Here is an 18307-nt window from a genome sequence, read left to right as displayed (position 1 = left end):
ATAAATACGATTGATTGATTGACGAGTCCAGTGCTCTGCACACAGTAAGCGCTCAATAAATACGATCGATTGACTGACTAGTACAGTGCTCTGCACACAGTAAGTGCTCAATACAATTGATTGACTAGTACAGTGCTCTGCACACAGTAAGCACTCAATTAATACGATTGATTGATTGACTAGTCCAGTGCTCTGCACACAGTAAGCGCTCAATAAATACGATTGATTGATTGACGAGTCCAGTGCTCTGCACACAGTAAGTGCTCAATAAATACGACTGATGATTGATTGACTAGTACAGTGCTCTGCACACAGTAAGCGCTCAATAAATACGATTGATTGACTAGTACAGTGCTCTGCACACAGTAAGCGCTCAATAAATACGATTGATTGATTGACGAGTCCAGTGCTCTGCACACAGTAAGCACTCAATAAATACGATCGATTGATTGACTAGTACAGTGCTCTGCACACAGTAAGCGCTCAATAAATACGATTGATTGACTGACGAGTACAGTGCTCTGCACACAGTAAGCGCTCAATAAATACGATTGATTGATTGACGAGTCCAGTGCTCTGCACACAGTAAGCGCTCAATAAATACGACTGATTGACTAGTCCAGTGCTCTGCACACAGTAAGCGCTCAATAAATACGATTGACTGACTAGTACAGTGCTCTGCACACAGTAAGCGCTCAATAAATACGATTGACTGACTAGTACAGTGCTCTGCACACAGTAAGCGCTCAATAAATACGACTGATTGATCGATTGATCGATCGATCGGGGCGTGCGCCCTTTTATGGTTGGATTGTCCTCTCCACGGCGCTCAGTCCAGTGCTCCGCACCCAGTGGGCGCTCAATAAATGGAACCGAGTGCACGGGCCCACCTTGTCCAGCTCTTCGGGCTGCTGGTCCCTGCTGGCCGCCTCGCTGGGCCTCGGACTGGGAGCCACGCAGCGCTTCAGGACCTCGTCCTCGCTGTCCGAATCCAGGCTGGACGTCGCGGCGCTCTTCGGCTTCACCGTCGGCGTCCTGCCCGGGTCAAACACACAACCGACACAAACCAGGAAAGCAATCAATCAATCGTATTTATTGAGCGCCTACTGTGTGCGGAGCACTGGACTAAGCGCTTGGGAAGTCCAAGTCGGCAACACATAGAGACGGTCCCTACCCAACAGCGGGCTCAGAGTCTAAAAGGAGTGGGCTCACAGTCTAAAAGCAATCAATCGATCGTATTTATTGAGCGCTTACTGTGTGCGGAGCACTGGACTAAGCGCTTGGGAAGTCCAAGTTGGCAACATACAGAGACGGTCCCTACCCAACAGCGGGCTCGCAGTCTAGAAGGGGAAAACCACAACGGTCACCCCCCTGCGGCACGGCACGGGCGTGGTGGGTGGGGCCCGGGTCGCGGGTTCTAATCCCGGCTCCCGCCACTTGTCCGCTGGGCAGGTCACTTCAATCAATCAATCGTATTTATTGAGCGCTTACTGTGTGCAGAGCACTGTACTAAGAGCTTGGGAAGTACAAGTTGGCAACATATAGAGACAGTCCCTACCCAACAGTGGGCTCACAGTCTACAGTTACCTCAACGGGGATTGAGTAAGCGCTTAGTACAGTGCTCTGCACACAGTAAGCGCTCAATAAATACGACTGAATGAATGAATTGAGACTGTGAGCCCCACGTGGGATGGGGACTGTGTCCAACCCCAGTCGTTTGTCTACACTCTGGCGCTTCAATCAGTCAATCAATCGTATTTATTGAGCGCTTACTGTGTGCAGAGCACTGGACTAAGCGCTTGGGAAGTCCAAGTTGGCAACATATAGAGACAGTCCCTACCCAACAGTGGGCTCACAGTCTACAGTTACCTCAACGGGGATTGAGGTAAGCGCTTAGTTCAGTGCTCGGCACACAGTAAGCGCTCAATAAATACAACTGAATGAATGGAGACTGTGAGCCCCACGTGGGATGGGGACTGTGTCCAACGCCAATCGTTTGTCTACACTCTGGCGTAGATCAATCAATCAATCGTATTTATTGAGCGCTTATTGTGTGAAGAGCACTGTACTAAGCGCTTGGGAACTACAAGTTGGCAACATATAGAGGCAGTCCCTACCCAACAGTGGGCTCACAGTCTACAGTTACCTCAACGGGGATTGAGGTAAGTGCTTAGTACAGTGCTCGGCACACAGTAAGCGCTCAATAAATACGACTGAATGAATGAATTGAGACTATGAGCCCTACGTGGGACAGGGACTGTGTCCAACCCCAATCATTTGTCTATATTCTGGTGTTTATCAATCAATCAATCGTATTTATTGGGCAGGGACATAAGTGCTAAGGGGCTGAGAGAGGGGGGAATATAATATAAATAAATTACAGGCAGGGATGTAAGTGCTATGGGGCTGAGAGAGGGGGGAATATAATATAAATAAATTACAGGCAGGGACATAAGTGCTATGGGGCTGAGGGGGGGGAATATAATCTAAATAAATTACAGGCAGGGACATAAGTGCTACGGGGCTGAGAGGGGGGGAATATAATCTAAATAAATTACGGGCAGGGACATAAGTGCTACGAGGCTGAGAGGGGGGAATATAATCTAAATAAATTACGGGCAGGGACATAAGTGCTACGGGGCTGGGGGGGGGGGGATATAATCTAAATAAATTACGGGCAGGGACATAAATGCTACGGGGCTGAGGGGGGGGGATATAATCTAAATAAATTACGGGCAGGGACATAAATGCTACGGGGCTGGGGGGGGGGAATATAATATAAATAAATTACGGGCTGGGACATAAGTGCTACGGGGCTGAGAGAGGGGGAAATAAAGGGCGCAAATCATCATCATCATCATCATCAATCGCATTTATTGAGCGCTTACTATGTGCAGAGCACTGTACTAAGCGCTTGGGAAGTACAAATTGGCAACATATAGAGACAGTCCCTACCCAACAGTGGGACTGTTGGGTAAAAGGGGGAGACAGAGAACAAAACCAAACATACTAACAAAATAAAATAAATAGAATAGATATGTACAAACAAAATAAATAAATAAATAGAGTAATAAATCTGTACAAACATATATACAGGTGCTGTGGGGAAGGGAAGGAGGTAAGATGGCGGGGATGGAGAGGGGGACGAGGGGGAGAGGAAGGAAGCAAATCTAAGATGGGAGTGGGAGGAGAGGAAACGAGGGCTGAGTCGGGGAAGGCTTCTCGGAGGCGGTGTCCCTAAGAGTCCCTGCAGACCTCGAGCCAATCCTGGCCTTCTCCCCTGTGAGATCCTGGAGTTTTGCGTCCCCGGCATCTCTGTCTCCCCGGCGCGGGCTGCATACCCACCTTCCTCCTGTCTTCCCTTCAACTGCAGCCACTGCCCGTCGAAAGACTGGCACGGGGAGCCCAAAGGGCACCATGCTGGCCAGGGATAGCATCACCCACAGGGTACCGCCTCTGCCGCCTCCTCCTCCTCCTCCTCCTCTGCCCTTGGGCCTGGCGTCCCCTGCACCATATCAATCAATCAATCAATCGTATTAATTGAGTGCTTACTATGTGCAGAGCACTGTACTAAGCGCTTGGGAAGTACAAACTGGCAACACATAGAGACAGTCCCTACCCAACAGTGGGCTCACAGTCCACAATATCTTGTGGGTACTCAGCGTCTGGGGCTCAGGGGCAGGTGAGGGCAGGGGGGCCCGGGGGGAGAACGAACCTCCCCGTAGGGTCTGACGGGGGTGGTGGCATCTGCCTCGACTCTGAGCCTTCTCCCGGCCTTTGAGAGCGTGGCACTGGGGCAGGGCAACCAGGCTGGGCATTACCTCCTTCCCTTCCCCACAGCACCTGTATATATATCTATATGTTTGCACATATTTATTACTATTCATTCATTCATTCATTTATTTATTTATTTATTTTTATTTGTTTATGTATTTATTTATTCATTCATTTATTTTTATTCATTCATTCATTCATTCATTTTTATTTACTTATTTACTTATTTATTTATTTATTTATATTTTTATTTAATATCGCCCCCTTCTAATAATAGTAATAATAATGGCATTTGTTTGTCCTTCTCTTCCCCACAGCACCTGTATATATGTATATATGTTGGTACATATTTATTACTCTATTTATTTATTCATTTTACTTGTACATATCTATTCTATTCATTTTATTTTGTTAGTATGTTTGGTTTTGTTCTCTGTCTCCCCCTTTTAGACTGTGAGCCCGTTGTTGGGTAGGGACTGTCTCTATATGTTGCCAACTTGCACTTCCCAAGCGCTTAGTCCAGTGCTCTGCACACAGTAAGCACTCAATAAATACGATTGAATGAATGAATGACTGAATTACTGAGCCCCACATGGGACAGGGACTATATCCAACCTGATTAACTTGTATCCCCTTCTAGCCTGTGAGCCCATTGTTGGGTCGGGACCGTCTCTATATGTTGCCGACTTGGACTTCCCAGGCGCTTAGTCCAGTGCTCTGCACACAGTAAGCGCTCAATAAATACGACTGATTGATTGATTGATTGCAGAGCGCTGGACTAAGCGCTTGGGAAGTACAAGTTGGCAACGTATGGAGACGGTCCCGTACAGTGCCGACCCGTAGGAAGCGCTTAGTAAATACCACAACCATCATTATCGCACCGGAACCCCTCAGGTAGAATTCGGGGAACTCTCCTTGGGGTTCTTTAGACGAGCACTGCAACGGAAGAGGTTTTGTTCTGTGGCCCAGAAAATAACAATAATAATTATTATTATTATAATTCCCCCTCCCCACCCCCCCAACTTACCTCCTTCCCCTCCCCACAGCACCTGTATATATGTATACACGTTTGTACAGATTTATTACTCTATTTATTTATTTTACTTGTACATATTTATTCTATTTATTTTATTTTGTTAATATGTTTTGTTTTGTTGTCTGTCTTCCCCTTCTAGACTGTGAGCCCGCTGTTGGGTAGGGACCGTCTCTAGATGTTGCCAACTTGGACTTCCCAAGCGCTTAGTACAGTGCTTTGCACACAGTAAGCGCTCAACAAATACGAATGAATGAATGAATGAATAATGATGGCATTTGTGCCAACCACTGTTCTAAGCGCTAGGGTAATAATGATAATAATAATGATGACATTTGTTAAGCGCTTACTATAATGATGATGGCATTTGTTAAGCGCTTACTATGTGCAGAGCACTGTTCTAAGCGCTGGGGGGGGGGGGGGGAATACAAGGTGATCAAGTTGTCCCACATGGGGCTCACAGTCTTCATCCCCATTTTCCAGATGAGGGAACTGAGGCTCAGAGAAGTGAAGTGACTTGCCCAAGGTCACAAAGCAGACATGCGGCAGAGCCGGGATTCGAACCCATGACCTCTGACTCCAAAGCCCGGGCTCTTTCCACTGATACTATGTGCAAAGCACTGTACTAAGCGCTGGGGAGGTTACAAGGTGATCAGGTGGTCATTCATTCATTCATTCATTCAATCGTATTTATTGAGCGCCTACTATGTGCCGAGCACTGGACTAAGCACTTGGGAAGTACAAGTCGGCAACATCTAGAGACGGTCCCTACCCAACAGCGGGCTCACAGTCTAGAAGGGGGAGACGGACAACAAAACAAAGCGTATTAACAAGATAAAATAAATGGAATAAATACGTACAAGTAAAATTATTCCAAGCCCCCGCCGCCTCCAGGAAGTCTTCCCGGATCAACTGCCCGACGTCCTCGTTGCCATCAACCTAGAAGCCACTGCTACCGCTTAAGGCAGCTGGATTTCTACACTTGGCTTTGGAGTCAGAGGTCATGGGTTCGAATCCCAGCTCCGCCAATTGTCAGCTGGAACCTCTTCCGTTCCGGTGCTCGTTTAAAGAACCCCAAGGAGAGTTCCCCGAATTCTACCTGAGGGGTTCCGGTGCGATAATGATCGTTGTGGTATTTACTAAGCGCTTCCTACGGGCTGGCACTGTACGGGACTGTCTCTATATATGTATATATATTTGTACATATTTTTTTACTCTATTTTATTTGTACATATCTATTCTATTTATTTTATTTTGTTAGTATGTTTGGTTCTGTTCTCTGTCTCCCCCTTTTAGACTGTGAGCCCACTGGTGGGTAGGGACTGTCTCTATGTGTTGCCAATTTGTACTTCCCAAAGCGCTTAGTCCAGTGCTCTGCACATAGTAAGCGCTCAATAAATACGACTGATGATGATGATGATGATGTTGCCAACTTGTACTTCCCAAGCGTTTAGTCCAGTGCTCTGCACACAGGAAGCGCTCAATAAATACGATTGATTGATTGATTGAAACGCCAGAGTTTAGACAAATGACTGGGGTTGGACACAGTCCCCGTCCCACGTGGGGCTCACAGTTTCCATTCATTCAGTCAGTCGTATTTATTGAGCGCTTACTGTGTGCCGAGCACTGGACTAAGCGCTCACCGCAATCCCCGTTGAGGTAACTGTAGACTGTGAGCCCACTGTTGGGTACGGACCCATGTCCAATGTGCGCTTATTTACCTCACATCACTTCTCTGGGCCTCAGTTCCCTCATCTGTAAAATGGGGATGAAGACTGTGAGCCCCCCTGGGACAACCTGATCACCTTGTATCCTCCGCAGCGCTTAGGACAGTGCTTTGCACATGGTAAGCGCTTAATAAATGTTATTATTATTATTACGCCCCTTTTTCCTCATCTCCCCCTCCCTTCCAAGTCACCTTGATTCGTTCCCTTTCCCCTCCACCCACCAGCATTTATGCGTATACGTAAATATCTATAATTCTAGTTATTTCTATTGATGCCTGTTTACTTAATACTACTTTGCACATGGTAAGCGCTTAATAAATGTTATTATTATTATTATTACGCCCCCTTTTCCTCATCTCCCCCTCCCTTCCAAGTCACCTTGATTCGTTCCCTTTCCCCTCCACCCACCAACATTTATGCATATACGTAAATATCTATAATTCTAGTTATTTCTATTGATGCCTGTTTACTTAATACTACTACTACTAATAATAATAATGGCATTTATTGAGCTATTAATATCACTATTAATAATGATGGCATTTGTTAATAATAACAATAATAATAATGGCATTTATTAAGCGCTTACTATGTGCAAAGCACTGTTCTAAGCGCTGGGGAGGTTACAAGGTGATCAGGTTGTCCCACGGGGGGCTCACAGTCTTTTAATCCCCATTTTACAGATGAAGGAACTGAGGCCCAGAGAAGTGAAGTGACTTGCCCAAAGTCACACAGCTGACAATTGGCGGAGCCGGGATTTGAACCCATGACCTCCGACTCCAAACCCCAGGCTCTTTCCACTGAGCCACGCTGCTTTGTTAAGCACTTACTATGTGCCAGGCACTCTTCTAAGCACTGGGATAGGTACAAGCAGCGTGGCTCAGTGGGAAGAGCCTGGGCTTTGGAGTCAGAGGTCATGGGTTCAAATCCCGGCTTCGCCAATTGTCAGCTGGGTGACTTTGGGCAAGTCGCTTCACTTCTCTGGGCCTCAGTGACCTCATCTGGGAAATGGGGATGAAGACTGTGAGCCCCCCGTGGGACAACCTGATCAACTTGTAGCATCCCCAGAGCTTAGAACAGTGCTTTGCACATAGTAAGCGCTTAATCATTATTTCAAGATAATTGGTTGGACACAGTCCCTGTCCCAGTCCCTGTCCCGAGTGGGGTTCACAGTCTTAATCCCTATTTGAGAAGCAGCGTGGCTCAGTGGAAAGAGCCCGGGCTTTGGAGTCAGAGGTCATGGGTTCGAATCCCACTCCGCCACATGTCTGCTGTGTGATCTTGGGCAAGTCACTTCATCATCAATCAGCCCCTAAAAATCCATAATAATGATAATAATAATGGTGGCATTTCTTAAGCGCTTAATAGGGGGATGGCCCCTAAAAATCAAGAATAATAATAATAATAATAATGATGATGGCATTTATTAAGCGCTTACTATGTGCAAAGCACTGTTCTAAGCGCTGGGGAGGTTACAAGGTCCCACAGGGACCATGTGCCAATACAATGTCCCATGTGCCAATACAAAGTAAAAAATCCTTGGAGAAGAATGCTCCCCGCCGACACACACACACACCCCCCGAAAATGAATTCCGGGGTACCAATGTGAAGATTAAAAATTGATTGATTGATTGATTAATTGATTCTCAATCTACGTGCCCGCATTGGATGAAAAAGCCTACTCTCCATCCACCCGGGCCAACGCTTCCACCTGAAGTTTCGGAATTAAGCTGCGTATCTATTCTATTTATTTTATTTTGTTAGTATGTTTGGTTCTGTTCTCTGTCTCCCCCCTTTAGACTGTGAGCCCGCTGTTGGGTAGGGACTGTCTCTATATGTTGCCAATTTGTACTTCCCAAGCGCTTAGTACAGTGCTCTGCACACAGTAAGCGCTCAATAAATACGATTGATTGATAATAATGATGGCATTATTATTATTATGGGGGGGAGCATTCTTCTCTAAGGACTTTTTAGTTTGTATTGGCACATGGTCCCCGTGGGACCTTGTAACCTCCCCAGCGCTTAGAACAGTGCTTTGTACATAGTAAGCGCTTAATGGGGTGACAGTCCCTAAAAATCCATAATAATAATAATGATGATGGCATTTATTAAGCGCTTAATGGGGGCACAGCCCCTAAAAATCCATAATAATAATAATAATGATGATGGATTTATTAAGCGCTTAATAGGGGGACAGCCCCTAAAAATCCATAAGAATAATAATAATAATGATGATGGCATTTATTAAACGCTTACTATGTGCAAAGCACTGTCCTAAGCGCTGGGGAGGTTACAAGGTCCCACGGGGACCATGTGCCAATACAAACTAAAAAGTCCTTAGAGAAGAATGCTCCCCGCCGACACACACACACACACACCCTGAAAATGAATTCCGGGGTACCAACGTAAAGATTAAAAATTGATTGATTGATTGATTGATTCTCAATCTACGTGCCCGCATTGGATGAAAAAGCCTATTCTCCATCCACCCGGACCAACGCTTCCACCTGAAGTTTCGGAATTAAGCTGCGTATCTATTCTATTTATTTTATTTTGTTAGTATGTTTGGTTCTGTTCACTGTCTCCCCCTTCTAGACTGTGAGCCCACTGTTGGGTAGGGACCTTCTCTATATGTTGCCAACTTATACTTCCCAAGCGCTTAGTACGGTGCTCTGCACACAGTAAGCGCTCAATCAATACGATTGATTGATTGATTGATTCAGGCCCCCGCGGGGAGGGTCCGATATCCGCTCCAAAACCCGACCGGGCCGAAAGCGAGAGGTAAAAGTGGGGGCGGGTGGGGAAAAGAGAGAAAGAAGGGGGGGAAAAGGGCGGAAAAAAAGAAATCCTCCAAAAGAGATCCGGGGAATGGAAGAGATAAAACTCACCTAGAAGGAGTAGAAGCGCTGATGGGGCTGGAATTCACCCGACCGGGCCGAAAGCAAGAGGTAAAAGTGGGGGCGGGTGGGGAAAAAAAGAAAGACGGGGGGGGAAAAGGGCGGAAAAAAAGAAATCCTCCAAAAGAGATCCGGGGAATGGAAGAGATAAAACTCACCTAGAAGGAGTAGAAGTGCTGATGGGGCTGGAATTCACCCGACCGGGACGAAAGCAAGAGGTAAAAGTGGGGGCGGGTGGGGAAAAAAAGAAAGAAGGGGGGGGAAAAGGGAGGAAAAAAAGAAATCCTCCAAAAGAGATCCCGGGAATGTAAGAGATAAAACTCACCTAGAAGGAGTAGAAGTGCTGATGGGGCTGGAATTCACCGTTTGGGAGGCTTTCAATGGTCGAGAGCTATTAGAAAATCAGAGTGTTTATTGCCATGCGATTAGATTAGTAACAAGACATTTCACGCCAAGGCCCGACTGAGAGCTCACCTCCTCCAGGAGGCCTTCCCAGACTGAGCCCCTTCCTTCCTCTCCCCTTCTCCATCCCCCTCATCTTACCTCCTTCCCTTCCCCACAGCACCTGTACAGATGTTTGTACATATTTATTACTCCATTTATTTATCTTACTTGTACATATCTATTCTATTTATTTTATTTTGTTAGCATGTTCGTTCTCTGTCTCCCCCTTTTAGACTGTGAGCCCACTGTTGGGTCTCTAGATGTTGCCAACTTGGACTTCCCAAGCGCTTAGTCCAGTGCTCTGCACACAGTAAGCGCTCAATAAATACGACTGATTGATTGATTGATTCGCTCCCCGACTTTTGGGACGGCGACCGGTGTCAGTTACGGGATGGAGCGTCACGCCGAGGCCTCCCCTTTCCTTTCCTGGCTTGGGCAGTGGCTAGCGAGTGGCTAGCTAGTATTTATCAATAAATATGATTGACTGATTGATTGATTGATTGATCAAAACTCACCTGCGCTGGGCAGAGGGGGAAACGGGAGAGAGTCGAGGGCGGAAGGAGGCCGCGGTCGACCGCTTGCGGATTTTGGGCCGAGAAAAGTCCGCGGAGCCGCTGAGCAGCGTGCCCGGCCTTTGGAGTCAGAGGTCATGGGCTCGAATCCCGGCTCCGCCACATAATAATGATAATGATGGCATTGACGAAGCGCTTATTATGTGCAAAGCACTGTTCTAAGCGCTGGGGAGGTTACAAGGTGATCAGTCCGTCCCACGGGGGGCTCACAGCTTTCATCCCCATTTTACAGATGAGGGAACTGAGGCCCAGAGAAGTGAAGTGACTCAATCAATCAATCAATCAATCAATCGTATTTATTGAGCGCTTACTGTGTGCAGAGCACTGTAATAAGCGCTTGGGAAGTACAAGTTGGCAACAAAGTCACCCAGCTGACAGTTGGCGGAGCTGGGATTTGAACCCGTGACCTCTGACTCCAAAGCCCGGGCTCTTGCCATTGAGCCACGCTGCTTCTCACATGTCTGCTGTGTGGCCTTGGGCACGTCACTTCACTTCTCTGGGCCTCAGTGACCTCATCTGTCAAATGGGGATGAAGACTGTGAACCCCACGTGGGACAACCTGATCACCTTGTATTTACTCCAGCGCTTAGAACAGTGCTTTGCACATAGTAAGCGCTTAACAAATGCCATTATTGTTATTATTGAGGCAACCTGATCACCTTGCAACCTCCCCGGCGCTTAGAACAGTGCTTTGCACATAGTAAGCACTTAACAAATGCCATTATTATTATTATTATGTGGGACAACCTGTTCACCTTGTAACCTCCCCGGTGCTTAGAACAGTGCTTTGCACATAGTAAGCGTTTAACAACTGCCATTATTATTATTATGTGGGACAACCTGATCACCTTGCAACCTCCCCGGCGCTTAGAACAGTGCTTTGCACATAGTAAGCGCTTAACAAATGCCATTATTATTATTATTATGTGGGACAACCTGATCACCTTGTAACCTCCCCGGTGCTTAGAACAGTGCTTTGCACATAGTAAGCGCTTAACAAATGCCATTATTATTATTATTATGTGGGACAACCTGATCACCTTGTAACCTCCCCGGCGCTTAGAACAGTGCTTTGCACATAGTAAGCGCTTAACAAATGCCATTATTATTATTATTATGTGGGACAACCTGATCACCTTGTAACCTCCCCGGCGCTTAGAACAGTGGTTTGCACATAGTAAGCGCTTAACAAATGCCATTATTATTATTATTACGTGGGACAACCTGATCACCTTGCAACCTCCCCGGCGCTTAGAACAGTGCTTTGCACATAGTAAGCGCTTAACAAATGCCATTATTATTATTATGTGGGATAACCTGATCGCCTTGTAACCTCCTCTGCGCTTATAACAGTGCTTTGCACATAGTAAGCGCTTAACAAATGCCGTTATTATTATTATGCCCGTTCCTCTCCATCCAAACCGCTACCTTGCTGGTTCAATCTCTCATCCTATCCCGACTATCTCATCTCATCCTATCTCTCATCTTACCTCCTTCCCTTCCCCACAGCACCTGTATATATGTTTGTACATATTGATTACTCTACTTATTTATTTATTTTACTTGTTCATATCTATTCTATTTATTTTATTTTGTTAGTATGTTTGGTTTTGTTCTCTGTCTCCCCCTTCTAGACTGTGAGCCCACTGTTGGGTAGGGACTGTCACTAGATGTTGCCAGCTTGTACTTCCCAAGCGCTTAATACAGTGCTCTGCACACAGTAAGCGCTCAATAAATACGATTGATAGATTCCTCCCTTCAAGGCCCTACTGAGAGCTCACCTCCTCCAGGAAGCCTTCCCACACTCAGCCCCTTTCCTTCCTCTCCCCCTCGTCCCCTTCTCCATCCCCCCCGTCTTACCTCCTTCCCTTCCCCACAGCACCTGTATGTATGTATATATGTTTGTACATATTTATTACTCTATTTTACTTGTACATATCTATTCTATTTATTTTATTTTGTTAGTATGTTTGGTTTTGTTCTCTGTCTCCACCTTCTAGACTGTGAGCCCACTGCTGGGTAGGGACTGTCTCTATATGTTGCCAGCTTGTACTTCCCAAGCGCTTAGTACAGTGCTCTGCATACAGTAAGCGCTCAATAAATACGATTGATTGATTGATTGACAACCTGATCACCTTGTAACCTCCCCGGCGCTTAGGACAGTGCTTTGCACATAGTAAGTGCTTAATAAATGCCATTATTATTATTATTATTATTACCAGAACGGTGGCAGAGAGAGAGTGGGCGTTCTGGGAGAGACGCGTCCACCGAGTCGCTGATGGGTCATCAATCGTATTTATTGAGCGCTTACTGTGTGCAGAGCACTGTACTAAGCGCTTGGTCGGAGAGGACGCGACAGCACAAGACGAGACTTTCGGAGGCCGCTTTCCCAAAGAACCCCCCTCCCCATCCCCGCCGCCTTACCTCCCTCCCCTCCCCACAGCACCTGTATATATGTTTGTACGTATTTATTACTCTATTTGTTTTATTTGTACATTTTTATTCTATTTTATTTTGTTAATATGTTTTGTTTTGTTGTCTGTCTCCCCTTCTAGACTGTGAGCCCACTGTTGGGTAGGGACCGTCTCTATATGTTGCCGACTTGGCCTTCCCAAGCGCTTAGTCCAGTGCTCTGCACACAGTAAGCGCTCAATAAATACGACTGAATGAATGAATAGTAAGTGCTTAAATGACATCATTATTTATTTAAAGTGCTTACTATGTGCCAGGCACTGTACTAAGCGCTGGGGTGCCTACAAGCTAATCGGGAGGTTGGACGCAGTCCCCGCCCCACATGGGGCTCACAGTCTCAATCCCCATTTTCCAGATGAGGTCTCTGAGGCCCAGATTAGTGAAGTGACTTGCCCAGGGTCACACAGCGGGCAAGTGATGGAGGCAGGATTAGAACCCATGATGATGGTAAGCGCTCACTAAATACCCCTGACGGATGGATGGGCTGGTCGATGAGAACCGACCGGTAAGCGCTCAACAGACAAGACCGACCGCCTGAACGGTTCGATCGTTCGCTTCATCGTGATTATTGAGCGCCTACTGCGCGCAAGACACTGTACTAAGCGGTGGGGAGAGTACGACAGACGTCACGGACACATCCCCTACCCACGACGAGCTTACTGTACTGATCGCCAGGAAAGCGCTCAGCAAATTCCACAGCCTGTCTTGGTGAGCTGATCGATAAGTACAGCGCTTAGTACAGTGCTCTGCACCCAGTGAGCGCTCAATAAATACGATTGATTGATAGGAACCGACTAGAGAAGCCGCGTGGCTTAGCGGGAAGAGCCCGGGCTTGGGAGTCGGAGGTCGCGGGTTCGAATCCCGGCTCTGCCCCTTGTCTGCTGGGTGACCTTGGGCAAGTCACTTCGCTTCTCTGGCCCTCAGTTCCTTCATCTGTAAAATGGGGATGAAGACTGTGAGCCCCACGCGGGACAACCTGGTCACCCTGTATCCGCCCCGGCGCTTAGAACAGTGCTCGGCACATAGTAAGCGCTTAACAAATACCATTGTTATTTTCATGCACTGGCGGGTGGGTGGCTCAATCGGTAGCGTGGCGTTGTGGCTACAGCCCGGGCCCGGGCGTCGGAATAATAATAATAATAATAATGTTGGTATTTGTTAAGCGCTTACTATGTGCAAAGCACTGTTCTAAGCGCTGGGGGGAACACAAGGAGATGAGGCTGTCCCATGCGGGGCTCACAGTCTTCATCCCCATTTTACAGATGAGGGAACTGAGGCACAGAGAAGTGAAGTGACTTGCCCAAGGTCACACAGCAGACGTGTGGGGGGAAGGTCACGGGCTCTCATCCCCCTCTCCTGTGTGACCCAAGTCCCCCTTCAAGCCTGTGAGCCCGTTGTTGGGTAGGGACCGTCTCTATATGTCGCCAACTTGGACTTCCCAAGCGCTTAGTACAGTGCTCTGCACACAGTAAGCGCTCAATAAATACAACTGAATGAATGAATGAATCCCTGTCTCCTGTGTGACCGTGGGCAAGCCCCTCTTCTAGCCTGTGAGCCCGCTGTTGGGGAGGGACCGTCTCTATCTGTTGCCGACTTGGACTTCCCAAGCGCTTAGTACAGTGTTCTGCACACAGTAAGCGCTCAATAAATACAACTGAATGAATGAATGAATCCCTGTCTCCTGTGTGACCGTGGGCAAGCCCCTCTTCTAGCCTGTGAGCCCGCTGTTGGGGAGGGACCGTCTCTATCTGTTGCCGACTTGGACTTCCCAAGCGCTTAGTACAGTGCTCTGCACACAGTAAGCGCTCAATAAATACAACTGAATGAATGAATGAATCCCTGTCTCCTGCGTGACCGTGGGCAAGTCCCCCTTCTAGCCTGTGAGCCTGTTGTTGGGTAGGGACCGTCTCTATATGTCTCCAACTTGTACTTCCCAAGCGCTTAGTACAGTGCTCTGCACACAGTAAGCGCTCAATAAATACGATTGAATGAATGAATGAATCCCCGTCTCCTGTGTGACCCTGGGCAAGTCCCCCTTCTAGCCTGTGAGCCCGCTGTTGGGGAGGGACCGTCTCTATCTGTTGCCGACTTGTCCTTCCCAAGCGCTTAGTCCAGTGCTCTGCACACAGTAAGCGCTCAATAAATACGACTGAATGAATGAAGTCGCCTCCCTTCTCCATGCCTCAGTTCCCTCCTCCGCAAAACGGAGAAGGGAACTCGAGAAGCAGCGTGGCTCAGTGGAAAGAGCCCGGGCTTTGGAGTCAGAGGTCGTGGGTTCAAATCCCGGCTCCGCCACTTGTCAGCTGGGTGACTTTGGGCATTCATTCCGTCATCTTTAAAATGGGGATTAATCAATCATCACCATCAATCGTATTTATTGAGCGCTTACTATGTGCAGAGCACTGTACTAAGCGCTTGGGAAGTACAAAATGGTAACATATAGAGACAGTCCCTACCCAACAGTGGGCTCACAGTCTAAAAGATACAAGGTGATCAGGTTGTCCCACGTGGGGCTCACAGTCAACATCCCCATTTTACAGATGAGGTAACTGAGGCTCAGAGAAGTTAAGTGACTCCCCCAAGGTCACACAGCAGACATGTGGCGGAGCCGGGATTCGAACCCATGACCTCTGACTCCAAAGCCCGTGCTCTTTCCTTTGAGCCACGCTGCTTCTCTATCAATCAATCAATCAATCAATCGTATTTATCGAGCGCTTACTGTGTGCAGAGCACTGTACTAAGCGCTTGGGAAGTCCAAGTTGGCAACATATAGAGACAGTCCCTACCCAACAGTGGGCTCACAGAGACTGTGAGCCCCACGTGGGACATCCTAATGACCTTGTATCCCCCAGCGCTTAGAACGGTGCTTTGCATATATTAAGCGCTTAACAAATACCATCATTATTATTATTATTATTGTTATTCTCTGGGCCTCAGTTCCCTCATCTGTAAAATGGAGATTAAGACTGTGAGCCCCCATGATGGGATAACATGATCACCTTGTATCCCCTCTCAGAGCTTAGTACAGTGCGTCAATCAATCAATCAATTAATCGTATTTATTGAGCGCTTACTGTGTGCAGAGCACTGGACTAAGCGCTTGGGAAGTACAAGTTGGCAACATTTAGAGACGGTCCCTACCCAACAGCGGGCTCACAGTCTAGTGCCTGGCACATAGTAAGCGCTTAATAAATACCATCATTATTAATAGTGATAATTGGGGTAAGATTAGTGAAATTATTCAACATGATAATCGTGGAAAAGCTCAGGGCTTGTTCTGGTTCCAGGTTGTGATCTCTGACAACTCACTTAGGGTTTTCCATGTTTATTCTATTTATTTTATTCTGTTAATATGTTTTGTTTTGTTCTCTGCCTCCACTGTTGGGTAGGGACCGTCTCTAGATGTTGCCAACTTGGACTTCCCAAGCGCTTAGTACAGTGCTCTGCACATAGTAAGCACTCAATAAATACCATTGATTGATTGACTGAGGCCTTCCCACACTGAACCCCCTCCTTCCCCTCCCCACAGCACCTGTATATATGGAGTTGGTACGTATTTATTACTCTATTTTATTTGTACATGTTTATTCTATTTATTTTATTAATATGTTTTGTTTTGTTGTCCGTCTCCCCCTTCTAGCCTGTGAGCCCGCTGTTGGGTAGGGACCGTCTCTCTATGTTGCCAACTTGGACTTCCCAAGCGCTTAGTACAGTGCTCTGCACACAGTAAGCGCTCAATATATCATCATCATCATCATCAATCGTATTTATTGAGCGCTTACTATGTGCAGAGCACTGTACTAAGCGCTTGGGAAGTACAAATTGGCAACACATAGAGACAGTCCCTACCCAACAGTGGGCTCACAGTCTAAAAGGGGGAGACAGAGAACAAAACCAAACATACCAACAAAATAAAATAAATATATACGATTGATTGATTACTCCTTTTTCACAGTGAAGCAGTAAGACCTGGCCGACCCGCCTACCTCACGGGACTGTTGTGAAGGTCTGCTATACTGCTGCATCAAGCGCTTAGTACAGTGCTCTGCACACAGTAAGCGCTCAATAAGTACGGTTGAATGAATGAATGTAGTTTTAATTCTATTTGTTCCGACGACTTTGACACCCGTCCACATGTTTTGTTTTGTTTTGTTGTCTGCCTCCCCCTTCTAGAATTTGAGCCCGTTGTTGGGTAGGGACCGTCTCTAGATGTTGCCGACTTGGACTTCCCAAGAGCTTAGTCCAGTGCTCTGCACACAGTAAGCGCTCGATAAACGCGACTAAATGAATGAATGAATTTATTTTCCTTGTACATATTTATTCTATTGATTTTATTTTGTTAATATGTTTTGTTTTGTTCTCTGTCTCCCCCTTCTAGACTGTGAGCCCGCTGTTGGGTAGGGACCGTCCCTATATGTTGCCAACTTGGACTTCCCAAGCGCTTAGTACAGTGCTCTGCACACAGTAAGCGCTCAATAAATATGATTGAATGAATCTGTCAAATGGGGATTAAGACCGTGAGCCCCCCGTGGGACAACCTGATCACCTTGTATCCCCCCGAGTGTTTAGAACAGTGTTCTGCACATAGTAAGCAAAAGTAGACAAGTGTATATATGTATATATGTTTGTACATATTTATTACTCTATTTACTTGTACATATTTATTCTATTCATTTTATTTTGTTAATATGTTTTGTTTTGTTGTCTGCCTCCGCCTTCTAGACTGTGAGCCCGCTATTGGGTAGGGACCGTCTCTACATGTTGCCAACTTGTACTTCCCCAGTGCTTAGTCCAGTGCTCTGCACACAGTAAGCACTAAATAAATACGATTGAATGAATGAATGTTGCCAACTTGTACTTCCCAAGTGCTTAGTACAGTGCTCTGCACACAGTAAGCACTCAATACGACTGAATGAATGAATGAATTTATTTTACTTGTACATATCTATTCTATTTATTTTATTTTGTTAATATGTTTGGTTTTGTTCTGTCTCCCCCTTCTCGACTGTGAGCCCACTGTTGGGTAGGGACTGTCTCTAGATGTTGCCAATTTGTACTTCCCAAGCGCTTAGTTCAGTGCTCTGCACACAGTAAGCACTTGGTAAATACGACTGAATGAATGAATTTATTGTACTTGTACATATTTATTCTATTGATTTTATTTTGTTAATATGTTTTGTTTTGTTGTCTGTCTCCCACTTCTAGACTGTGAGCCCACTGTCGGGCAGGGACCGTCTCTAGATGTTGCCGACTTGGACTTCCCAAGAGCTTAGTCCAGTGCTCTGCACACAGTAAGCGCTCAATAAATACGATTAAATGAATGAATGAATTTATTTTCCTTGTACATATTTATTCTATTGATTTTATTTTGTTAATATGTTTTGTTTTG

General features: G+C 46.4%; 1 protein-coding gene across 1 annotated transcript in view; it reads right to left on the bottom strand.

Moving 5' to 3' along the window:
* The window catches only part of USP37 (ubiquitin specific peptidase 37), a 270227-nt gene that overhangs the window by 67856 nt on the left and 184064 nt on the right, over window positions 1-18307 (bottom strand). The window contains exons 16-17 of the mRNA XM_038740830.1: window positions 9757-9822; window positions 891-1035 (exon numbers count right to left, since the gene is read on the bottom strand). Of these exons, the coding sequence (XP_038596758.1) occupies window positions 891-1035; window positions 9757-9822 (211 nt within the window). The remainder of the gene's footprint in view (window positions 1-890; window positions 1036-9756; window positions 9823-18307) is intronic.

Source organism: Tachyglossus aculeatus, chromosome 1 (assembly GCF_015852505.1).
Source record: "Tachyglossus aculeatus isolate mTacAcu1 chromosome 1, mTacAcu1.pri, whole genome shotgun sequence".
Taxonomy (NCBI): Eukaryota; Metazoa; Chordata; class Mammalia; order Monotremata; family Tachyglossidae; genus Tachyglossus; species Tachyglossus aculeatus.
This window is presented reverse-complemented; position numbering and strand designations above follow the sequence as displayed.